This window comes from Mus caroli, unplaced genomic scaffold (genome assembly GCF_978045245.1).
Source record: "Mus caroli unplaced genomic scaffold, Mus_caroli_1 scaffold_20, whole genome shotgun sequence".
In the NCBI taxonomy this organism is placed as follows: domain Eukaryota; kingdom Metazoa; phylum Chordata; class Mammalia; order Rodentia; family Muridae; genus Mus; species Mus caroli.
The window spans coordinates 28,777,224-28,802,811 of NW_028227275.1; the positions used below are offsets into that span (position 1 = coordinate 28,777,224).

The window sequence follows — 25,588 nt, forward strand, 5'->3', positions numbered from 1 at the left end:
ACCAGGTTTGAAATGGTTGTTTTTTGGGGAGTGGAGGGGTTATCTGGCTTTACAGAGGAAAAAATGTGAGAAAAGAATTCAGAAAGACACAGAAATGACTCCACTATCACTTGAGAGACTCTTCTGGGGAAGATAAGGGTGTGTGAGCACTTGTGTCCTTATGCGGGGCAGGGTGAGAGATGGGTGTGTGAGCACATCGGGCAGTATAAAGGCAAAGGTGTAAGGCTGAATGATCATACCACAAGCTGAAGAGCATCATGGGATGCCAAAAGGCAGCACATGCTTGCGAGGCAGTGAGTAGATCTTTCTCCATAGCTGAGAGGAAGAGGGGTAAGAATTAGGATGGCCCACAGGACACCTCTAATCCCCACACTAAGGATAACTTCCTGTTTCAAAGCCATCCAGTTTGTGTTATTTGTTATAGCAGCCACAGAAAAGGCAGACACCCGCCAGGGCCCATCAAATCTCAACCTATTTCATGTCAATCCAGAGTCACACAAAGAAAGGGGGCTTCTATAACAAAAACACAAACGTGGACCAGGAAATTCTTGGCCTGGTGGTGTATGCCCATAGCCTTCTGCTTGGAAAGCTGAGGCAGGAGGAGGCAGGAGGATTAACACCTGTACTATACAGTGAGTTTCAGGTAGGTTGGAGCTACTGAATGAGACCATTTAATCACGTGTACTGCAGGATGGGGGGTGGGGGTGGGGGGGAGACAGTGAGGGAAGACCTTCCATCAATCAGCAAAGCAGAAGATGTCAGAACCTTCCCAGGAAACGCTGTAGAACTAACTGCTCCTCTTAGCAGATACCCATATATTAGTGTCACTGCTGGAACAAAAGTCCTTGACAAAGGCAACTTAAGCTTCTGGAGAAAGGGCTGGTTTCTACACACCGGTCAAGGCATAGTCCGCCATGGTGGCAGGAGCTTGAGGCAGCTGGTCACTTTGCAGCCACAGTCAAGAGGATGAGTACCTGTTATCTGCTCCATTTCCGCTTTTTCTTCAACCCGAGACCCCTGGCCATGGAATGGTGCTCCTCACAGTTATGGTGGCTCTTACCACCCCGGAGAGCCTCAGGAAAACACCCTCTCCGACCCCCGGAGAGTTGTCTTCTAGGTGATTCTAGGTTCTTTGGTTTTTCGAGACAGAGTTTCTCTGTGTATCCCTGGCTGTCCTGGAACTCACTTTGTAGACCAGGCTGGCCTCGAACTCAGAAATCTGCCTGCCTCTGCCTCCCAAGTGCTGGGATTAAAGGCATGCACCACCACCGTCCTGATGTGATTCTAGGTTCTTTCAAATTGACATCATCAATATGAGCCAGCACAGGCTTTGGAAGGCCTGCCTCTTACTCAGCCTGTATTCCAGTTGGACTCTGCATTCTAGTCAAAGAAGAGCCTCAGGCTACAAAGATATTAAAGAAATAAAAATAGGAAGTAGTGGGAGTATGAAAAGTGATGGTTTAGAGGGGTTTCGTTGATGCAAAGGGTATTTGCACCAAAATATTAAAGCAAGAGAGTGAACTGAATTATCAGGATATCTGGGGAAGGATATTCTGAGAGGTGCCACAAGTGCAAAGACCCTGAGAGAGGGGGCGTGAGAGGGGAGCACACCTGGTGCACTTGAGACCTGCTCAGGTGGCCAGTGCAGTTAGTGGGGTGAGACAGTGAACACCAGCATGGCAGGAAGGGAGCTAGAGAGAGGTGGGTATGTAGGTGGCAGGGACCCGAGCATGGATGCTGAGTGTAACAGAGTCTTAAGCCTTTCCTTTAACAGCTACAATCCATAGGATCTGAACACAGACATACAAAGTGGTTAAGGGGGGAGTGGGAGGACCCCACAGTAGGAGCGTTATGGATGGTTTGATTATGTCTCAGTGAAACTCTCTTAGACTGGGCTCTTATAGACTGGAAGGGGTTGTGAGATGTTGGGCATATATATGTTTTGCCAGAGAAGAAGGTGAGTGAGATATCCTGTTACTAAGATCAAGGAAACATGTTGAAGGGGAAGATTTTTAAAGGAGCAGAAATTCCGGGGCTCACAGAATGCCAGCAACAGTCCTTTGTACACAGTAGGTGCTTTGTAAGTGGTGTGATCGTCGGTCCTTCGCTCCCTTGATGCTGGCTCTCTGAGAGGGAAAAGCTCATTACATTTATAAATAGATAGATGCAAGCTGTGTCTTAGTGTAGTGGATGTGGCACTGGCCCTGCCAGAGCCTTTGGGAATCTCCTCCCTGGATGCTGATCAAGTCCCTTTAGTGAACAGGCTCTCTCTGTGGTATGCATTGAGCTCTCTAAACCCAGAACTCTCTGAGGACCCGGGACTCTCCTCTTAAGTATATGGTACGATTTCTCTGCCGTGTAAGTGAAACCTGGTTTGTAATCGATACCCACAGGGCTGTCATTCTCATTTTAGGGTAAGAAAGTAGTTCCCAACATACTTTGAAAAGCTGTTGTTTGCTATCGTAAGGTGCTAAAATCTGCCTTCCTCTACACACTCTAATACCCTCCCTCTTCTCTCCCTCCCGCCTTCTTTCTCCAGTCCTCCCTTTCTTTCTTTTTCTGTTACTGAAGATTAAGCTGAGGAGGGCCTTGCAAATGCTAGGCAAGTGCTCAGCCACTGACCCACATCCCTAGCCCTTAAAATCTGATTAAATAACACTGCCAAAGAGGATTTAGATAGCATTGAAAAGAGGGGGGGGGTCATTTTCTATAAAAGATAAGTATTCATACGGTTAAATAAACTGCAGTGTTCAGTTTTTAATTCATTGCTGTTCAGATAATGCATAATTTTTTTTGTGTAATGTCAGTTTTTGTGTCCCCTTTTAATAAAGAATGAAAACTCAGGGTCCCTCTGTGAGCCCTTTCCTTTCAGAAAAGCAGTGGGATGCTTAATTCCTTCTGTAAAGTTAAGAAATTAAGGGTGTTTTTTCTGGGGAAGGAGCTTAGCTCTGTTGGTAGAACATTTGCCCAGCATACACAAAGCCATGGTTCAATCTGCAGTAGTCAAAAAAAGAAAAACAAACCAAAAATCAAAAATTGAGTGTGGTGCCAAAGGCTGTAATCCCCTCAGTCAAGAAGTAGAGGCAGTGGCTACAAAGTTCAAAGCCATCCCAGGTGACATAGGACCTGGGCTACTTGAGACCTCTCTCACTTAAAAAGAAGAGCGGGAGAGGGAGTGGTGAGGAGAAGAAAAAGAAATAGTAAATACGTTTTGGGGTTTTTTTGGGGGGGGGTTGTTTTTGGGGGAGGGTGGTTTGTTTTTTTTTTTTTTTTTTTTTTGGTTTTTTGAGACTGAGTTTCTCTGTATAGCCCTGGCTGTCCCGGAACTCACTTTGTAGACCAGGCTGGCCTCGAACTCAGAAATCCGCCTGCCTCTGCCTCCCGAGTGCTGGCATCAAAGGCATGCTCCACCAAGCCTGGCAAGGAAATACATTTTTAAGCCCAGAACATAGTCCAGTGGGTAAAGGTGCTTGCCCACCAAGCCGAATGGACCTACATTCAATACCTAGAAACCACAGGGTGGAAGAAGAAAACCTCTAAGTTGTATTTTGATCTCCACATAGACCCATGACGTGCATATGCCTACACACAACCACACAAAATAATAAAGAAATACAATGCATTTTTAAAGGTGTAAGCAAGCCTTAAACAGAAGCCCTGAGTGCTCAGCGTTTTACCTTTCCTACTGTGGGGTCTGGATAAGAATGGCCCCTTAGGCTCAAATTCGAATGCTTAGTCATCAGGGAGTGGCACTATTTGAAAGGATTAGAAGGTGTGGCCTTGTTGGAGGAAGTGTGTCTCTGGGGTGGGCTCTGAGGTTTCCTTAGTCCCAGCCACACCCAGTGTTTCCTCCAGATTAGGATGTAGGTCTCTGCTACTGCCCCAGTGCCTTGCATGCAAGCTGCCATGATAATAATGAACCAAATCTCTGAAACTGTAAGCAAGCCACCAATTGAAAGCATTCTTTCATAAGAGCTGTCTGGGGCATGGTGTCTCTTCACAGCAACAGAACAGTGACTAAGGCCCCTGTTCAAACAGATTTAAAAGCAAGAAATGGTGTAATTATGGTCTGCACACAGTTCTGAAGCAATAACTGGAAACAGACCAGGGTAGCACCGTTATAGAGGTGGGACTCGGCCATCATAAAGCAGAAAGGGCTTATGCGGACTTGTAGCCATGTAGTATGCATTTTGTTCTAAGAACACGACTTCAAAGATAGGAGTCACAGTCAGGGCTTGAGGGGGATGGGCTCTGCACAGGTCCAACACGGGGCCAGTCTGGTGAAGAGTGGTGTTGCCCAAACCTTCATGATTGAAGCGGAAGTGAGGGATGGTTTCCTGGCCTGCTCAGCCGTGGAATGCACAGACCTGGGACTTTGGTAACACTGCCTCATGTTTAGATGGTTCGTCTTTGCCAACTCAATAACCAAAGCATAACGTCTTCCAGTGTGTAATTGTTTCTAGCTAATGAGATTGAGTGTGTGTGTGTGTGTGTGTGTCCCTAGCCCGATACATGGTATGTGTTTTATATATGTATAGAACTAGAAGATTTGTAAGCCCTGTTTATTTAAACTCTTTATTAGATTCTGAAGAACAGTTCATGTTTGTGATCTATATCATGAAAAAAATCTTATCCTGTGATGTATTGCTTATTTTTTTATTTTGGAGTATTTTTTTCTGTAGCTTTAAAGCTATGATTTATATAATTGTACCGTCTGTGTTACTGGTAGAAACTTTAAACACTTGTGGACCCGAGAAAACATTTATACTTACTTTGAACTTCTGTTCTTTCAGTGTAACACACCGTAGTGATGGACATGTAGGTCTTCCTAAGAGGACAGAGCTTATTTTGTCTAATGGAGAACAGCCTACCCATGCTTTCTTGAGGTCGTATCTATTTAAAATTATTTTAGCACACTTTTTGTTTATGAGTTTGACAGTGTATATGTTTATAACTCAATTGTAATTTGGTAATCACCATTGATGGTCTCATTTCATTGTACTGAGATAAAGCTTACTAAAGTTTTATACACGACAAGGATGAATTTCCAATGAGCCTCTTAGGGCTAATCTCTCTAGGAAATGATGGTCTCTGTCATTTAGGCTTTTTATTCTTCCTTGGGGTCCTAGAAATGGTCTTGTGAGATTGCAGGATAGCTCGGCTGTATAACAAGAACTGCATTACTAATGATATGTACGTTAAAATCATAAAGGGACTGGGAAGAGAGTGTCACTTGATGGCCCAGGAAACAGAGGTTGTAAGTCTTGCAGTTTCACTACCTGGTTGAACTCCTGTTGGAGGAACGAACACTCCTGTGTCCTTTAGAACCTGGTGGCTCCTGAGGCAGCCTGTCATCTCATTACTGCTATGCTGCCCCCTGGTGGCTCATACCTTAGCTCAAAGGCAGTCTCTTGGCAACCTGATTCTGTGCTGTGGGGAGGAGACTTTGCATCATGAGAAAGGATCTCAGCTGAACTTGGGGCTTGTTTCTGTTTTTGTTTTTAAAAACTGTTATTTAAGAACTGTCTGTTTTTTTTTAAAACTGTTAAAAAGGGTTCAGAAAAATGGGTATTAGATGGTTTTGATTTCCAGATTTTAGAACCAAAGAGTCCCAGCTAATAGGAGAGAACCAGTGAATGGTTGCTTATTTTTAGGAGTTGGCACACTTGCTGCCTGGAAAGGACCCAGAGCTGGTGCGGGGTAGGTGTGCAGAGGGAGAGATCTGTTCTTGCTTTCCTTGAAGTCCTTCATCCTGTTTGACCACGAAGTGAAGAAGAGGGGCAGGCTGGACACGGTGCCATGGGTGCCCACAACATGCCCCGAAGAGCCTTTCATTCAGAAGTCCCCTTAAATGGTCCCTGGTCTGTAAATAGTTTGAGCTTAACTAGCTATCAAAGAAGCAGGAGAAGTGTATTTTGGGAGAGATGCTTAAGCTTGATTTCTCCTATCTGGGCCTGTGAGCTGTTGCTAATTTTAAACCTGGTGTCAGTCCCCAGGGTCATGTTCTCTAAATGAGGTTCTTTGTCGGCTTCCGTGGGTCAAGTTAAGTGTGGTGTGGTAGACTTTCCTCAGTGCGATGGAAGACTTGGAAATAACCAACCAGTAGGTATTTTGTTCCTCAGTAGACTAGGGAAACTTACTTTGTACACGTAGGATATAAAGGATTTTATATTAATTAGAAAATTATTCTCTGCCTGCCTGCATCACCTTTTGACACAGGACAGTCTTCAACAGAAAGAGTCAAAGCACGCTTTGAGACAGCTGCTTTTACTGTTTGTGGCAAATGAGCTAATTATGGCACTAGATTTCCAAAGTTCATAGGTCGTTTACAGCCATACTTCAGAGTCAAAACAATATACTTGAAGAAAAAAAATTCTTAAAAGAAAAGTAATTTATAAATCAAACATTTACTCTTTAAGGACATTTTGATATTGTGTGAGAGAAGGTGGGGGCAGGATATATTTGACATCACCTTAGGGATTCCAGAGGGATCCTTACCGGATGAAAGATAATTGTTAATTACCTGTAACATTATTCTCACTGTTTATCCCTCATTAAAGGGGCACCACTGCCTGTTACAGGGTAGCAGTAGGATGTAAGCTCACAGCTTGGCTTGTGGATGTCAGTAACCCAGAGCGAGTGTGAATGTTCTGATTGTGGTACAGGAGGGGGTCAAGGCAGGGCCTCAATGTTGTGACTGGAGTGATGTGGAGGAAAACAGAGCCAGGATGTGACATTGACAACAGGATGGATCATTGTCTTTTTTTTTGTTTGTTTGTTTTGCTTTGTTCTTTCCTTAATATGAAATAATAGTGACATATGATACTATTTCTGCTGCTGTTTTAGAATGCCTGGTGTACCCTTTTAGTCTGGCAAATCGTTCCCCTTCTACTTCCGGTGCTGTTGTTGTTTGTGTTTTGTGGGGTTCCCCCCCTCCCCGAGACAAGGTCTGTCAAGTATATAGTTCTGGCTTTCCTGGAACTCACTATATAGACCAGGACAGCCTGAAACTCACGAGATCCATCTGCCTCAGCCCCTCAAGTGCTGGGATAATTTTTTTTGAGTGGTTTCTATGACTATTTCTTTTTTTAATTAGCTATTTTCTTTATTTACATTTCAAATGTTATCCCCTTTCCTAGTTTCCCCTCTGAAAACCCCCCTATCCTTTCCCCCCTCCCCCTGCTCACCAACCTACCCACTCCTGACTTCCTGGCCCTGGCAGTCCACTATACTCTGGGGCATATGACTTTCTGTGATTATTTCTACACAGAAATCACTACACAGTTTTAAAAGATATCTTTTATTTTCATTTTTGTATTTGCTTGGGCAGTGTTATGGGAGAAGCTTTTTCTGCAGGATATAAAAGCCACAGCAAATGCATGTGCACCCAGGAAGTCTGCTCACCTCCAAAAGGGAACCAGTGACAAACCTAGTGATTGCAGCAGAGTCCAGCTTGGTGAACTAATGGGGCTTTTTAGGGTTCCTAAGAGGAGTACAGCTGCATTGTGAGAAAAGCCACCCTAGACTCTGGGGCCCTCAGCATTACACGCACTGCTGGTCAGGGCCTTCCCCTCTAACAGCTGTTTGCTGCCCCATCTGAGTTCAGCCTTCCCAGGCCTGTTACATTTACTCCCTGGGTCTCGTAACTGCTCTCCTCCCTCATGCTACTTGGAAGGCTGTTTGAATGACTATCTATATCCAGATGGCTACCTTAGAACACGCTTTGGTTTGGGTTGTTATGGCACTGGGAACTGAAGTTAGGGCCTCACACACACCAGGTAAGCACTCTCCACTGGCAGTACACTATCTTCCCAACCCGCTTCGGTTTTAAAACAACCTAAGCCAGTTGGATTTTTTTTTTTCTCTACCGCCTCAGTTTACTTTTGAGGCAGATTCAGAGCTACACACGCGTACTTTTATGTTCAGCTAATGAGGCTCATTGCGTAGAGATCTGAGTTCTTAATTTTAAGAGAAAGAATGGAAAGGCACAGAGTGAAGTGCGATGGAAATGGAGAATTCTTATTTGGCAGGTAATAGCTCTGTGCATATCTGCTCTTGCGAGAACTGCTGGGATTTGAAACATTGGTTATGCTCTGACAATGTCCAGTGCCACTAGACTGAATCCAAATCCAAGAATGACAGATTAACAGGCAGATCGTACAGGGGTCCTGCTGGGTCTGGGCACAAGCAGCTGATTGGTTGAGTGGGAAGTGATTCTCTTCAGGCTTTGATAAGACTCAAATCCCAAGGAAAACTGTAGTGATGAGTTTTCAGACAGCTATGCAAAGTGTCTCCCATCATAACAACCAAGGAAGAATTTTCGAGTGGTTCATTCCATTTCGTATCAGCCTAAGTAGGCAGATGCGGCAGGGACTCAGCAGTAGGTAATGCAGTTCTCCTGGGTTGTTGTTTCTTTCTGGAACAGCGGGAAATACCTGAGCCTGGAGTCCTGTCATGCGTGGAGATTTGGGCTTTAGTTTTATCTTTGTTCGTGGATTGGCTCTCTTCTTGGTACTGTGTTTTGATGTGAGGGATTTGGGGTTCTGTTTATGGGGTCTAGCTATGTCATCAAGCCCATTTCCTGTTTCTGGAGAAGGCTGATGCACAAAGCATGTCTTCAGCTTTACAGTGTGGCCTTCATATTTTAAAACTATATACGTAGAAGAGAACAGAAGTTTTTTTTTTCCTCTTCCAGACAAAAGTAAATGTACTTATCAGAGAGAGTTTAAAATAGTGGGAGGAAAACAAGCAGACCATTATTTTATAATTCTGTTATCCTGAGACAACAGGAACTTAACAAATAATGCCTTGACTTTCATCCCAAGGTATTTATCATGCATTTGTATTAGCAAAATTGATGTTTTATAGCTGGTGTTCCCATCATAAAACTCTAAATATCACTATAGATATAGAAATGGGGTACAATCTTTACTAGGGACTCAGTCATCTGTTTAATGTTTTGTTTTTGTTTTTTTTGTTTGTTTGTTTGTTTTTCGAGACAGGGTTTCTCTGTATCGCCCTGTCTGTTCTAGAACTCACTCTGTAGACCAGACTGGCCTTGAACTCAGAAATCCCCTTGCCTCTGCCTCCCAAGTGCTGGAATTAAAGGTGTGAACCACCACTGCCCAGCCCTGTTTAATGAATTTTTAATGTATTTCTAATTTTTGTGATAAATGATGTTTTGGAATCTCTGATTACTGAATATTTATGGAAATACCCTTTCATGAAATGTCTGGGTTGGGGTAGACTCTGCTAGCATTGGGGTTCTCTTAAGTAAAGGGAACCATGGTTCATAGTACATGGCTGCATGACTGCTTTCTTGCCATTATATCCTTTAATTTTGTCAAACAAAAGTCACCTCCCCCTGGTACATTGAGGGCTGCTACATTTCAGGGTCGTTCAAGCATCCATGGGAGCAGAGAGTTCAAAAGAGAGACCATTAGATAAACTGCAGGACTGTAGGGCAGCCAAGAGAAAGAACACTCTACAGATAGTGTGAAATCTAAGCATTAAACGCTATTAAATAAACAAGATCAAGTGGAGACTGGAAGATGTCACCCAACGCAAAACTTCTCAGAGCCAAAGTCTTAGTAGGCTGGGTAGACCAGAAGCCAGAGATGTGCGTTTTCTAAAGCCAGCCATCCCTGAAGCTCCGCTAAGTAGGTCAGCGTACACTTAACTGAGTGCTTTCATAAGGGATGGTTTTATGTGTGAACCAAAGCTGGATTGTGGAATTGCGAACACCGCATGGAGTAGCGGTTGAAAAGAAAGACCAGTGTAAAGGTTATAACATCAAAAGGAATCCTTAAAGCCCCTGACTATAGAAATAAATATGTTGCTCCTTCAGCCTACATTGTTCCTCTAACCTTTCATACGTAATTTTATAAATTCTCCTTACATAAATTAACTCTTCAAGTGCCAAATAAGAAAATGTACAGCCTATTTGAGTTGCTTTGGAGAAAGCATTCAGCAGATTTCCAAATTGCGTCAATGGAGAATTAAAGATTTCATTCACTGAAGAGGTCAATTAGGTTATTGTTGACATTTATGGAATGTTCTAGTAGGTTTGGAAACCTTTATCTGAACTTGAGACTTTTGTAAAATGTCAGTTTGTTTCATAATAAAGTGATATGAATTATTGATTTGTATTTCATTTTCTAATTAACTCCTAATTCTACTCTTTTGGGGAAGATACTGTAAATGTTGAACTGTTGTACAGGTTTTTGAGACAAGGTCTTGCTATGTAGCCCCGGCTGGTCCCAGGCTCACCATCCTCCTGCTTCAGACTCCTGAGTTCTGGGATTGCTGTCATAATGCTTTTAAACCCCTGTGTCCTGCTTAATTCTGGTTGGTGGTAGGTTTTTGTTAACACCAACACTATTTCATTTCTAGACACTATTCCAGATGGCAAGTCTACATAATGGCTTCTTTTGAGGACGTATAAACAAATACTCCTAAATGATTTTGTAGTTTTGCCTGATTAAATCATCTGTATATTTCCAGAATGACTGCCTTAGCTTATTATTCTTCCTTGAAGATCTGGCTTTCATAATTAACTATAAATTCATTATATGGTGGTGTGGCATATCATTGAAAAGCTTTTATAGTATTAAAGAGAAAGGAACCATTTTAAGAATTTGAGCCCAAATATTGTATAATTATTTTTCACTTGGTTAAAACCAAATAGAAAGTCCTGCTGGGCTTCCGTCCTGTAGACAGCATGTGCTTAGGGTCTGCCTTTAATGAAGTAGAACACTGGCCATTGCTTAGCACTCTTTGGCCGCCATGCTCACGTCTGGGAGGCTGTTGACTGTCCGGCAGCGAGATTGCCCTGCACAGCTCCTGTGCTGTAGAGCCTCGTCTTCCCTTTGTATAGAATTCTAGACCAGTCACCTTCTGACTGGACTTCATCAATAAAAATTATAGATAAATGAGAGTTCTCTCAAATTATGTAATATTTGAAGAGGAAATGTTTATTTCATTTTTATTCTTCTGTTATTTCTTCCCTATCTTGTACAATAAATCCAGTAAGCTAGGCCATGTATTAGTTCAACCTGGCTTTTCTGGATGATGGTGGTTGTTACCCAAGCTGACCTGTCTTCTAGATCAAGCTGTAAAGATGTTTGCCTGTCTCCATTTGGAACTGCTTCACTGCATCTCTATCGAGTGAGCAAGGCCAGGAGAAAAATGAGTTTTTCGCTTCTGCATCTACAGCCTGGCCCTGGAGTCTCTGAACAAAGTTGTTAGCAGGTACCAAATGAAAAGCTAAACCTCTGTGTAGCAGGTCCCTTCCACAGAGGTTACCTTGCCAGATGCCTAACCTCAGCATCAGCTCCAGGAAAACAGCCGGAGTACTTGTTTTCAAGCTTCAAAGCTTGCTTAAGAGTAAAGGTTTATGTCCGCGTAAAGCTGAAAACTTATCTTTTGCCCTGCGTTAGAGAGATGGGACATCAGGACAGTGCTCCTGTAAGCATCTATGAAGTGTTACTGTGGCCGCGCTGGGCATTGGGAAAGAAGCTAGGACATTATTTAAAGAATAAGATGCTTAATGAAGAAATCCAAGGTTTTTATTCCTTTAATGTGGCTGGAGTCTCATAATGTGTGAAGGTGGGTGAGGTACTTATTAGGCTTTTTTGTTGTTGTTGTTTTAAGTCAAAATAGTCTAGGAACAGGTAAAGGACTTTGATAAGTCATCAGTGTTGACTGCCTGACATGTTAATTCTTTGAGCACCATCCAAGTGGCCTCCCCCACAAACACAAACAGTTAGATTCTGTTGTATGCTCGGATGGTATTGAGGAAGGAATTTGGGGGATGTAGAAAAGCAGAAGGCTTAGGGAAGACTCTTACGCATTGTCAAGATGAAGACAGGATTCAAGTCAGGGGAAGTACGGGGTATGTATTCAGGGGGGAGTGCTTTTGTGGTCCTCGCTAGCTATAGAATGGATGCTGGCCTGCCCTATAGCCTCCTTAGGAGAATTCCTGTGGCTATCAGAAACTTCTTGATGGATTTGACCTTGCAGAATTCTTGTTCTTCTATGTAGCCCATGTTTGATGTGTTTGCCATGCCAGAAAGATATTCATCTCTGTATCAGTGGTTCTCAACCTGTGCCTAGTCACCCTTTTGGGGTCAACCAACCCTTTTACAGGGGTTGCCTAAGACCATCTGCATATCAGGTATTTATATTACATTTCATAACAGGAGCAGAATTACAGTTATGAAGTAGCACTGAAAATAATTTATGGTTGGGGTCACTACAACATGAAGAACTGTATTAAAGTATTGCAGTGTTAGGAAGGCTAAGAACCTCTGATCAACATTAAGTTGTCTCCTATAATTTGATTTGTTTCTGTTTTGAAGCTTGTCATCACTTAGTAAGAGATGGTTTGTCTACGTCTCAACAGAGAGAAGTAATGAAATCTTAATCTTGGTGTAGTCTGTGGTCCTGAGGGTTTCATATAACGGTACACTTCCTGTGGTGGCCAAGAAATGGGGTGGGATGAGGAATTTGGGGAAAGCCAGTATCCTTTTCCCTTAGGCCTAAACTTGAAATTAAGATTTTTTTTTTCTTTAGCATTGTCGTATAGATGTTAGGGGTATCCTAGATCTGCTGAGAAGTGTTTGAGGAGAAAGGCCTTGAGTCTCAGGCCTAGGAGACAGATCTTATGTCCCACCCAACCTATGTAAGGACTCAAGGTTGGTACACACACCTTCAGCACTCACGGCTGTTCTCACCACATATGGGGTTCCTTCCCAGTGGCTATGAGTGTGAAGAAAGTCACATTTTTCTTTCTTTCTCTCTGGAAAATGTTCATATTTTCATTGACTATTCAAGATACTTTAAAAGAGTTTTCAATATTAGTGACATTACTGGGTTAATTTCCCATTAAATAGTTTACCCAATGCTAGGGATATTTGTGAAGATATCAACCAGTTATTGATTGGGTAGCCTTTGAGCCCTGGGGACATGGAGTCTGCAGCTGGCTGCTGGAAGTGGCTGCCTTTGCAAGGTTCTTCTGGGTGCCCAGCTGCTTAAGGAGAGTGTGTCAGGAGAGGTATAACACACCCAGAACACTTGAGAGCACCTGGGCTGTGTCCTTAGGCTTGGTAGTACCATTGGTGCTATTAAAAATGGGAGGTTGGAAAAGTACATGCTGTCTTTCCTCATTCTAGAATCAAACTGGGGGTTCAGTGTGAGACTAGTTGGAGAGAAGGGCGGCAGGAGTGGGTCAACTTAAGGAAGTCAATGTGAGAAGCCCCTCTAAGCGCTTTCTCTGTTTGGGAACGCCTCAGAGATTGATCGTCCTAACATGTATATAATGGAAGCGGACAGCATGCACTGAGTGCACTTGGCTGAAGAGCCTTCTAAAGCCCAAGATACTTCACCAGACACTCTTCCACAAAGACATTCTTAGGGAAGCAATGTCACCAGTAACTTCCAGCTTCTAAACTTTTAGGTCAACGGAAAGGTTTCTTTGGTTAACACAACAATAATCACTTCAGAAAGAATCTAGCCAGTCGAGTTCATTATAGTGTGATAAACAGAGGCTGTTGAATACTTTGATTAATAATTTGAAAAGGTATCAGTAGGCTGTAAGTACCAACAAACCCCTCTGAAAGTCACCACTTAGAGAGCTCGGCTGCTTCATCTGCTTTCATATGTAGACTCAGTCATTGACAATAACCCTATGTAGGAAATACTTTGTGGTTACTGTACCCATTTTAAGCATGAGCAAGCCAAAGCCCAAACAATAGGGCAAGCAGGGGAGGTGCTGGGGCTAAAGCCATGTTTCATAGCTCTGTTGTTTTTATATATGAAGTTGAGTCTTCTGCTTTAAGCTTTCCTTACCTTTCTAAAATGATTGTTTAAAAAAAGAGTAGTATGCGGTTATTAAACAAATCAGTGGCAGAAGACTGGGGACCCACTCAGAATCTAGTATAACTTAGCTGCTTTGTCTTCCCACTTGTTTCCTGCAGTGCTGTGCGTTAGCCGAGGACTAAGGTTGTATTTGTTTTGTATTGTATGCACAGGTAGACCCTGCCTACTGTTGTTACACCACTGGTTAATTATTTTAATGAACATACACACTGGACTTACAGCCCCTCTCTACTCTCAGTTGTGGGCAAGTCCATTGACTTTTATAGAGCTCATCCTCCTTTATAAATAAAAGGTGGATCAAGTTCTCTTCTTTCAAATTATGGGGATCACTAGAAGTGTTGAGGGACTGAGGGTAGACAGATCAGCAGAGCCTTGGCCCTGGACTCTGCCTGTGTGTCAGCCCAGTCAGCCTAAGTAAGGTACTCTTTTCCATATTAGGGTTCATACGTGTTTGGAAAAAGTGACTTTTTGGCAAAAAAAAAAAAAAGTATGTAAAATGATTAGACCAGATGATTTTATGCTTAGCATTTCTGTGATTTTCTTCCATGATCTGTTAGTTGTCACATATTGTGCACATTTCAATATTCCTCACCAGAGAGATTAATGGATTAAACAGGTTTGCCACATTCCCTCACATTCTATGATGGAAGTATGTTAGATAAAAAGAGAATCAGTGGTGTCTGCTGTTCAGTGTCTAGAGCCCATTGAGTTATTCTTATTAAGTTCTCTCCTGGAGAGCCATCCACTGCTCTTAACTTCACACATTTTCAGATACAGTTTAATGATCTGTTACCTGAGGAAGACAGAAAACCAGGGAATGGGCAATGCTTGCCCTTCCACGTTCACTATCCACATTGAGCCTCTTTGCATTTTGAAGGAACTGATCTGGAAGTCTCATGGTCCTGACCTTTTCTTTTGCTCCCACAGAAGGAAGAATCCTGTTCAGAAATGAGGCGAACTAATGTTTGGACACCATTGCATGAAGTGTTTTAAAACTGCCCTGACCATCTTGCCAAATGAGTCTCTGCTCATGAGACCCAACAAGATGAACCAGCCAAGGAGGGATAGTGTCCTGCCCTGTATGAACAGTGACTGCTGACGTCTGAGAGCAAGCTGGGGGTACTGAATGTTGTCTGCCAGTACCATGAAGGAAGTGGTTTATTGGTCACCCAAGAAGGTGGCAGACTGGCTGCTGGAGAATGCTATGCCAGAATACTGTGAACCTTTGGAGCACTTCACAGGCCAGGACTTAATCAACCTAACCCAAGAGGATTTCAAAAAACCCCCACTGTGCCGAGTCTCCTCTGACAATGGGCAGCGACTCTTAGACATGATAGAGACCCTGAAGATGGAGCACCATATGGAAGCACACAAGAATGGCCACGCCAACGGACACCTCAGCATTGGCGTTGACATTCCCAACCCTGATGGCAGCTTCAGCATCAAGACTAAACCCAACGGAATGCCAAATGGGTTTAGGAAAGAGATGATCAAGATTCCCATGCCAGAACCGGAGCGCTCCCAGTATCCCATGGAGTGGGGCAAAACTTTTCTGGCCTTTCTTTATGCACTTTCCTGTTTTGTTCTCACTACAGTGATGATCTCGGTCGTCCATGAACGAGTACCTCCTAAGGAGGTGCAGCCTCCACTACCGGACACGTTTTTTGACCATTTTAACCGGGTGCAGTGGGCGTTTTCTATTTGCGAAATTAACGGCATGATCCTTGTAGGACTCTGGTTATTTCAGTGGCTGCTCTTAAAATACAAGTAAGTAGAGTAAACACTCTTGAGATCCAGCCATGAAGGGGTTTGACATAGGGATGCAGTTATTGGAAATGAAATTTACCAAGTGTTGAAATCAAAGCTTAGGAATTCCCTTTCCTTTCCTTTCTGAAGCCACACACCCATGGAACTAATTGAAGCTCCTACAGCTTTGAGAGGATGTTGTATTTGTTGCCTGTTTACTACAAGATTGCTCCAGAATTAAGACCATGAGCAATGCTAGTCTGTTTTCAAGCAGTAGGAAAGAAAACACTTAGACGTCTTCAGACGTCTGTTGAGTAACAGAGGGGGAAACACCTACCTAGTCTTGAATGGTGTTTACTCAGGTGAATTGTTGCCAACCTCCCACCCCTGTCAGACCTAGAACCTCATCACTAAGTATTCACAGTTTTTGACATGTTTTAGACAGATATTCTACAATGACTTTGGTTGGGAAAAACCTGGTTATCTCATTTAATTTAAGCAGGAAGCATGGTGCAGAATCTATTTGATTCCATCTTACAGGATGCATGGATAAGTACCTGTATTCAGTTTTAGTTGGTTCCAATGTGATTTTCACGTCCCAAGCTCTAAACACAACGGGGACCGCCCAAAGGGAGCTGTTTACTTAGGCACACCTCGTCCCTTCCTTTAATTAACTGCGATTGTTCATGCTGTCTGGTTGTCTTCTGAGAGTGGACCACCTTGTGGCATGCCTGGATGATGTTGGGAATTACAGTTTCTCCCTACCCATTGGATGTGGAAGCATCAGTAGGAGGGACCACTGGGCCCTGGCCACGGCCCAAGCTTACTGCTATTGTGCCTTGGGCAGTGTCACCAAATCCACAGAGTGAAAAAACGCTATCCCTGGGACTGAGGCACTCATCCCTGGAACTGCCACTCTCTGTGTCTGCTACTGATGATGGGGCCACTGAGTTTCTGAGTTTCTCTGTAGTAGACTGAGTTGCCTGAGCCCAAGTATGGCTGGCTATTAAAAGGAGTCATATTCCATTAAGAAAACAAAATGCAGGTGGAGTGTTCCTGTTGAACTTTTCTGAGTGGTTTCCTGGTGTTGGATAAACTCTCTCAGCTTATGAAGTCATGTGTCTTCAAGCAGAAAGAGTAGGCCCCTGCTGGCTTTGCCAGGGGACCATCCTCCCTCTGAGAAGTCACTGACATAGCAGCCATGTGTTTACTTGGATCTAGCTTGACAGTTTTATAAGTGAAGTAGAAGTTTGAATAGAATTGATGGGCTATGCTACCTTGGAGGTGTTGGAGAAAAAAAAAAGGAAAAAAAAAGTTCTGTTGTTGTTGTTGCTGCTTCTTCTTCTCTACTTTGGTTTTAAGAGAAGCTGGTTTGAGAGAGAGTGATGTTCAGAGTTCCTGACATGCATGCTGTTGTTGACTGACACATTTTAGTCCTGTTTCTCCCTTAGGAACATTTTAACCTTTCCCCTTTGCCCCAGTAAAGGCCCACTGAAAATATTTCCCACGCTGCTCAAATTATGCTTCCTAATTTTTTTCCCCTTAAAATTTGCTTTATTTTTGTGAGTTTACTTTCTGGTTTTTCCATCAAAATTTGTACACACAGGCAATTTTACTGCCCCAGATATAACTCGGTAAGTCAGACTGAGTCTTTCACAGAGTTGCCGTGTTTTATCATTTCAGTCTTGCTCTGAGGAAACGTTCAAATCACAGGAAGAGTTCATTTAAAGGTTTTCTTTCTCTAGCAGGGAAATTTTTCACAAAATTGAACTTTCTAACTCTAAACTCTTTAAACTTTCTAATTCGGTATTCTCCTGGTACTTATGGCCAACACAGCGATCATTTATTTATTTATTTATTCAAATTCTCCAGCAGCAGTAAACCAGCTGGGATGTGTTCTGCAAAGCTAATTCAGAGCAGGCCTGGGTCCTTGCTCTAGCTGTGGCTTTTCATTCGAGGTGACTTGGATGAACCCTTTCATCTCAGGAGCCTTATTCTTGTCCAGCAAACAGCAGCTTCCCAGTCAAGGCTTCTGCTGCCCTAGAAAACGTTTGAAACTGGCCCTGACTTTGCTGGGTAAGGCGCTGTGATGGAATTTGATTACTCGGGTAATTTTATGTATCCCGTTTAGGCCTCTGTAAGGCCCTCACTTCAGCTTTTTCCTTTGGAAGCAGATTGTCGCCCTAAGTGTCCCCAACCCTGACTGTGTCCTCTGTCCTCTCCCAGTACTGGTATGTTGCACTCCAGGCATGGGTGGGGAGGGGCAGGGCGGGGCACTGATAGTGTAGGAAGTATATGGGGAGGAGTATCTTCCCGGGCTCTTATCAGAAAGACGAAACCTTTGGTACTATTACATTGATACGACAACCCCACACCTACTCGTTTCTAGTTAATTGGCTATCGCTATGTGACACTTTTTTTCTCTGAACCATTTTGAAAACATGGAATGTTCTCCTTAACTTTCCTTGTGTTTGACTCCTATGAGTTTGGCCCCTCTCTCTGGAGTCCACCAGCCAGCCAATTTACCATGAACCATTTAACTCAGCCCCTCAGAATCAAAGCTGTTTGGCTGGTATTAAGTTCCCAATAAAGCCCAAATTCCCCCCAAATGATTCTGACTTTAAGAATCCTAGAGTCCTTTAAATGCCAGCCTGTTCCTTCTTCCTTTGGACTTTTCTATCTTTGGAGAAAAGACAAAGTTGTCAGGAATGATGTACTAATTGAAAAACGAGACCGCTGGTATTATGGCCGATATCCACCACCACCACCAAGCCCTTTAGAACCAGACTTTCAGGGCTCTGAATACCTTGATTCTGAGTTTGTGACATTCAGCTCTGTCTTATATTGTATACAGTTGTCCTTCACTGTGAAAGTAGGTTCTGAACTTTTTGGTTTTTAAAATTGTAAATAATGTTGTCTCCCCATTTAGAATTGGACTTTCAAGCCACTGACTAGGAAAAATTCCCGGGAAATCTCTGCCTTTGTGTCAGACTTCACTGCAAACCAGGTACCCCTTGTTTTAAGAAAGCACCATGACGAGCATTCTGAGCTTGCAGACTGTAGAGATGAGGCCTGGGACTCTGTGTATGGCTCTCCGCTAACATGGAGGCTCCTGCATGTTCCCTGCGGCTCCACTCTGTGAGGACATTGCCAACCCTTGACAGAGAAGGTGGCACTGTAGTGTTCAAGTCAGGTTTCCTTACTAGGCTGAGTGTGTAATCTGGGTGCCTCAGACTCTCCTCGACCAAAACCAGATCTGTGAGCTAAGTTTCCTAACGTGGTCTCCGTCTCCACCAGCGTCCCTCAGCCCCATCTCTAGAAACACAATACAAACTCATTTAGCATTGTCCAGATGACTTCTGTCAGTTCTGTTTGTAGGCATGTCTCTCTTTTCACTTCTAACTGGGGATCCACACTGTGGAATCAGATGAAGCTCAGGGCTCTCCACAATAGAGTTTAAGTCTGACCTTAATGCCGCTCCTCCAATTCTCTGTAAACACCTGAAGCTCACATCACTTTCCACTCTGTCAATTTTATATCTCTCTCCTTTTTAATTTTCTTAAAGGAGAAAAGGACACAATGTCCCTTACTCACTCTTGTATCCCAATGCCTGTGACAGAGCGTGGCACACGTAAACATAAACGTAAAATGTGTTCATTTTAACTCCATCCCTTCATTCAACTTGAAGTCAGTGAGCAACCTACTGTCTGCGAGCTGGGCTGGGCCCCGGGAGCACTGAGCAAGTAGAGAGCTCTAGTGAGGTGATGTGTCCGTGCAGAGTGAGGCAGGCAGGCACCAGCTGAGGCTATGACAACAGCCAGTGTAAGGGACCTAGGGAAGGGGAGTCAGCAGGAGGGCTCAGAGGGTTGGAAATAGGGCCAAAGTGATATTTTCAGACTGGTTAATTATGAAAGGCCACTGGTGAGAGAGGAGTTTAGTAGACACTTGAGTCAAATGAAAGACACTCCCAAGTAGGTATTTGGGGAAGAATGTTCTAGATGGGAACCATAGCAAGTGTCTGAGGCTGGGATTTATTTCTCTGACTCAATTAAGTATTTGTAATGGCCCAGTAAGCTGGGGAGAGTTGTGACGTAAGACTCTAGTGAATTATGGGCAGGGTCTCAAATGGAACCAGTAGAGTGTGTAAGCCACTGGTGTGTAATGCTATAAACACAACACTTTGGAAGAATTATGTAGGGTCAGCAAAATGAAACGATCAGGTAGGGCACTTACTACCAAGCCTAAACCTGGAGTTTGGATCTCAGAACCCATATGGTGGAAGGAGAGTAGTGAATCCCATGAGTTATCCTATGACCTACACACACATACATACGTACATACATACATACATACACACACACACAAATAATATGCTAACATTTTTTTTAATTATATGGCTACTTTGTAGCTAATAGGATAGAAAGAGTTAAGTCCAGAGAATTGTTTGAGACACCAGTTGCCATAGTGGAAAAAGCTGGTTTGTTACATTGTTTCTCATACAAAGCTTTGGATCTGCTCCTGAAACCCTGGTTTTTATATGTGACTTACAGAGGGAGGATTCCACTAACTCACAGATTCTCACAACTGTTGTTGGATAGATTTTCTTTGGAACACAGTCAAGTAGCTCATATCCTGTGCTGTGTTTTCTGCTATAGTTTGGGGGTCAGACCTTCCCCTCAGAAGAACGGGGTAGTCATTTGGGCGAGGGGCAGATTATCTAAGTGTGAATTGAATATACCTAGTAGCAACCCATTGGTAGTATAAATATTTGAAGAAAAAGGAAAAAGAGTGTTCGATTACAGGGTGGACTCAAAGGAGCTCAGTGGCAGAGGTGTTTGGTGATAAGGAAGAGATCATCATGACCTGCAGGGTCACAGTGGGATGAGTTGCTATGTGGAAATGATCATTGAATAAAAGCTATGAAAACTGATCCCAAAGGGAAGACTAAGAGACATGATTGGACAGACTCTGCCTATGTCCACTTGATATTTGCATTTAAAAGTGTCTCACACATGTGGTTCCCAGTGTCGCTCTTCTAGGCTGGGTTTTTAGTGTTTAGCAACAGTTTGCATTCTGTGACCAGAGATCTCTTTAGACAAAGTTAGTTTGGGGTTTTGGTTTTTTTTAGACTTGTGTTTTTATGTACATGTGTTTGCCTGCATGCATGTATTTGTGCCATGTGTGTACTTGGTGCCTGAGGGTATTGGATTCCCTTGAACTGGATTTGTTGGATGGTTCTGAGCTGCCACGTGGAAACTAGGAGCTGAAATCTAGGTTCTTTGCAAGACCAGAAGTATTCTTAACACTGGGCCTTTCTTCTCTTTCAATTTTAAAAATATGTGTGCGTGCGTGCGTGCGTGCGTGCGTGCGTGTGTGCGTGTGTGTGTGTGTGTGTGTGTGTGTGTGTGTGTAGTGTTTGTGTGTGTGTAGGGGGTTGGGGGAATGTAAGCAGTTGGAGCTGGTATCTGAGCCTAGCACCTCCCTCGTGTTAAAACACCTCTTCTACCACTGTGCTATACTACCTCACATTTCAATCTCCAACCAAAGTTGTGGTTTGGGGAATCTTGTCTATTTGGTAGATTTTTGCCACCATAAGACTATAACATTCCCCTTTCTTCTAATACTTGAGTTTAGTTTCTGAGAACAGGCTCTTTGGGGTGATGGCCACCAGTGTGTATCAGATGCTAATTTAATCGTATAGGTCTGTCCACTAACATTGCCTTTCATTTCTGGCTCACTTCCTTCAGTGCTTTTTTTCACATTAGCTGAGTATCAAAGTACTCATTCCTCTCCAGTCTCCATCGTAGTTTATGACCACAGATACTGTTAGCACAACATCTTGTCTTTGATGCTGATGACTAAGTAAATTCTTAAAGCACTTGATGTAGAATATTTGATGGAAATAGTTCTTTCCAGGTTTCTATTCATGCATTCACACATACACACACACACACACACACACAGCAGGTTATGTATTCCTTCCCTCAAAGAAACAGTCTTGTATGTTTACTATTATACACACAGAGAGACACACACAGTGTTTTCCAAGTTCCTCCATCAGCCATTTTCTAGGATCAGGTCACTTTACTTAGTCTTATACTATAATAGACCAGAAGGCTCTTCTTTAATTGGCCTTCCAACCTCCTTTTCTGGTTAGTTATTTACCAAGCATTATTGCAAAGGGTATAGGCAGGGGTCTCAGAAATCTCCTGGCTAGCAGAGTAACAGTCTACAAGAAGCAAGAAGCTAGTTTGCTTCAACCCAACTCACTAGTCATTGTTGGTTCAGCCTTCTGGGGTCTGACCCCTAGTAGTTTACTATAGGCACATTTAAGTACAGTACAATTTGATGAAGATGTATTCTGGTGCTAATTCATTCTGTTCCACATGCAAAACAAAGCATACATAAATCTCTTTGAGGAATGAATAAAAAAGTGAGCTAAATATAGATCAGATGTTAGTACACTGAAACTCCTTGTAAAGTCTATAATGATGGGTCCTACAGATTCACTGAGAAATAAGAGCTTATAATAAGGGTCTGGAGGAGGACCCAGCCACACAGATAGTGCCAGAGGTCAACAAGATATTAACCCTAGCCTCGTGGTTCTCAGCCTCGTGGGCAGATAGCAGCTTATGTATTCCTTCCCTCAAAGAAACAGTCTGTGTGTTTAACATTACAGTCCCCCTAGTGCTTGCCCATGAGTACAAAGACCTCCGTGCCTCCTACTGGTGTACTGGGGGTACAGCAGAGAAGTTCTGTAGACATGTATTCTAGGGGAGTCTTTCATTGATCTCATAGCAATGCCTCAGATGTTCAATCTCAGGAACCCAGACTCTTCCATGGGGCTGCAGTAGTTTTAGACACCTCTCCCGTTATTTGATTGGCTGGTAAGCCATCTTAGTTCCCTCTCAGTAAATAAGAGAAGAGCTCAGAATAGTCCTTTCTACTTCTTTTTTCATTTCTCTTCCCACGATGTATGTATAGCCAAAGCTATCTTTACTCAGTCTCTTTTATTCTGCAAATCTTCTTCCATGTAAAAAAAAATCTTTCCATTCAGTTCAGTTAAGGGGCAGATTCCAAAATAGCTGTTGTTTGAGTAACAAATTTTTACTTGCATTATATCACTGATTCAATAAGCCTTTTAAAATACATGGTGCTATTCTTTTCTCTCCATGAAGGTGACTGAGACTTAAGGTCTACTCAGTTGTCCTGCATCCCATAAGAATATATATTAGGAGTGAAGGCTCTTTGGTATAAGTCTTCTCCTGAACTTTCCCATTATACCACACACTCGCTGCAAATGTATTTTCTTAGCACATAAATAGAATGAAATGGATAAATAGAGTGAAAACAGATGAGCAGAGTGTTTTTATAATAACACAACGTGCTGTTTTCATCTGGAAGACATTTGAATGTGAGGCCAGGAAGTTCTTGCCAACCCTTATAGCTGTCATGTCATGTCTGTTCCCTGTACATTGTAGCAGATGTACTTAGTTGGGTCCTAGCTGCATGCTGTCTTGTATGTCAGAACAACCATTTTGGAACAAATGTCCCTAATTCTGTAGTCCTAATGTCCCACCAAAGTTTATTGTCCAGGTGTCGTAGTTAGGGGTTTATGGCTATGAGGAAACACCATGCCAACTCTTATGTAAGAAGATATTTAATTTGAGGCTGGCTTACATTTTCTGAGGTTTAGTTCATTATCGTCATGCAAGAAGCATGGTGGCATACAGGCAGACATGGTGCTGGAGAAGGAGCTAAGACTTCTACGTCTCAATTGGCAGGCAGAAGGAGACTATGTACTACCATCTCCACAGTGACACACTTCAACAAGGCCACACCTCCTAATAGTGCTACTCCTTATGGGCCAAGCATTCAAACACATGGGTATATGGGGCCATTTCTATTCAAACCACCACACTAGGCCAGTCCAACTTTGTTATCTGGCTTCCTGGTTTTTGACCAAGTTTGTGTGTTTCTTGTTGTTGTTGCTGTTGCTCCCTTTTGATTCTGACCCATCATCTCTCTAGACTCAGGACCTAGTTGTTTTCCCACTTTCCTGGGGACCTGCTCTGAACCCCTGTCCTCCCAGGTCACATGTACCCTAGCTTCTTGTACTCTGCATGGCTTCTTCTGTTTTTTTAGGAATGTTGTGAGACAAACTGTGGCGCCAGGGAGCAGATTCAGTCCCACATAGTATTACCTGGGCTCACCTCCTCTGACTTTTTTGCCATTATAGATTCCATGACCTAAATAGTCCAGGCCATAGGAATTGGATAGAAACTAGATTTCCCTGGATAGCCATTAAATTAATTAATCTTAGCAATTTGACTAAGTTATTCTGTATTAGCCTTTTAAGAATCAAATTGAGATTTTTTATTTATAACACTGAATCCAACATAAGGGATGATCTTGTGTGGAGTCAGGTTAATAATGGTAAGTGATACTGTTTTAATATGCCCCCCTACATTCACATGTTGGAACTTAATCCCCCAAGTTTATGTTAATGATCTTTGGAAGTGGGGCCTTTAGGAGGTAGCTGGAACTAAATGAGTCAGGAGGGGGTGGGCTCCCACCTGTCTTTAAGCAGAGAGGCCCTGGATAGCTGACTTGTCCCGCTTTTCTTTGTGATCTCTAACATGGAAGTAATGTAAGCAAGGAACCCTTTACCAGATGCTGATATTGGCACAAAGATATCAGACTTTTTAGCTGCTAGACAGACTCATGGGCAAATAAGTTATATAATCTTACCTTGGTGCCATGCATATACATGGATATATTATAATCTTACCTAGTTGTTTCCTCAACTGCAAGATAAGAATGGCTATAGTTTTTCTCCCATATTGTTATGATGCTGAGGAAAAATAGATCCACAGCATTTCTGTAGAGTCCTTTGTGCTCAGGCTGATGGTGTTCCTAACTCCTCCCTAGGAAAGAGCCTCTCAGTCCTTCCCAGTTTTCAACCCAAACATCCTTGAGTTTTCTTCCTCCATACTGTTTGTTTATCCAACACCTAGTCTGTAAATCTGAGCCTTCTCACTGCCTCTGTCACTGCCACACTTCCACTGTCACATCCTACATGAGGTGTCACTGGAGCCTCTGCTGGTCTATTCCCCTGGGGTCAGTCAGTGGTCAGTGTTTGCAACTCCCAGAGAGTATCAGCATCGTTGCTCTTCTGCCTCGGGTATCACTGAAGCCATTGTCGTCATGGTGACCTAATGGTTCTGCTAAAGCCAGCGCTTCCTTTCTAGACCACAGTGCCCTTCTCAACTTGGCTCGGCACTTTTTGGTTTTGGTTTGGTTTGGTTTTGACTTTGGTTTTTTGAGACAGGGTTTCACTGTGTAGCCCTGGCTGTCCTAGAACTCACTTTGTAGGCCCTAAACGCAGAGATCTGCCTGCCTCTGCCTCCCTCTGAGCTAGGAGTTTGGGTTTCTGGATTCATTCCACCATCTTGCCTGTAGAGATGTCTAAATGCTAGGTGAGTTCCAAATGTCCTCTAGAAAGCATTGCTTTGAATTTCTTTGCAAGTTTGGCCTTGCCCTTTCATCCTTTGGACTAGCCTTTCCTTTGAATGTTCCTCGCAGTAGCCCTGAGTGAAAGTCCTGGAGTTTTCCTGGTATGCCTTCTGGTGTCTTGGAGATTCAAAGGCTATACTGACTGGGGTAAGTTCTGTGTTGGTGACAAGAAAGGGAGGGGGAGGAGAGAGGTGGCAGAAGTAAGTCTCTGATCTCTAGCAATTTTAAGTCCTGTTTGAATGGAGCCACCTCAGCAAACATTTTAAATGAAAATGTGAATGCAAAAAAAAAAAAAAAAGCCAGATGTGGGGTGGAGGGGCAGTGAGCATCTGCGCAGATTAATTCCAGCAAATAAATGAAAGGGCTTACAGGGCAAATATGTTTGGACAGAAATGGGGAAGGGCTGTCAGGAGTGAGAGACGAAGCTCTAAACAGGAGGAGTATGGTC

The 25,588-nt window shown here is 43.1% G+C and overlaps 1 protein-coding gene across 13 annotated transcripts in view; it reads left to right on the forward strand.

The window, feature by feature from the left end:
- Sgms1 (sphingomyelin synthase 1) overlaps positions 1-25,588 on the forward strand; it is a 274,571-nt gene that overhangs the window by 220,283 nt on the left and 28,700 nt on the right. For 12 of the 13 annotated variants that reach the window (XM_029472300.2, XM_021151328.3, XM_029472306.2 and 9 more), the window contains one exon: positions 14,806-15,645. In XM_029472300.2, the coding sequence (XP_029328160.1) occupies positions 15,005-15,645 (641 nt within the window). In that variant the 5' untranslated portion in view covers positions 14,806-15,004. Of the gene's footprint in view, positions 1-11,105; positions 11,251-14,805; positions 15,646-25,588 lie in introns of all 13 variants that reach the window. The other variant, XM_029472303.2, reaches the window with a different exon arrangement.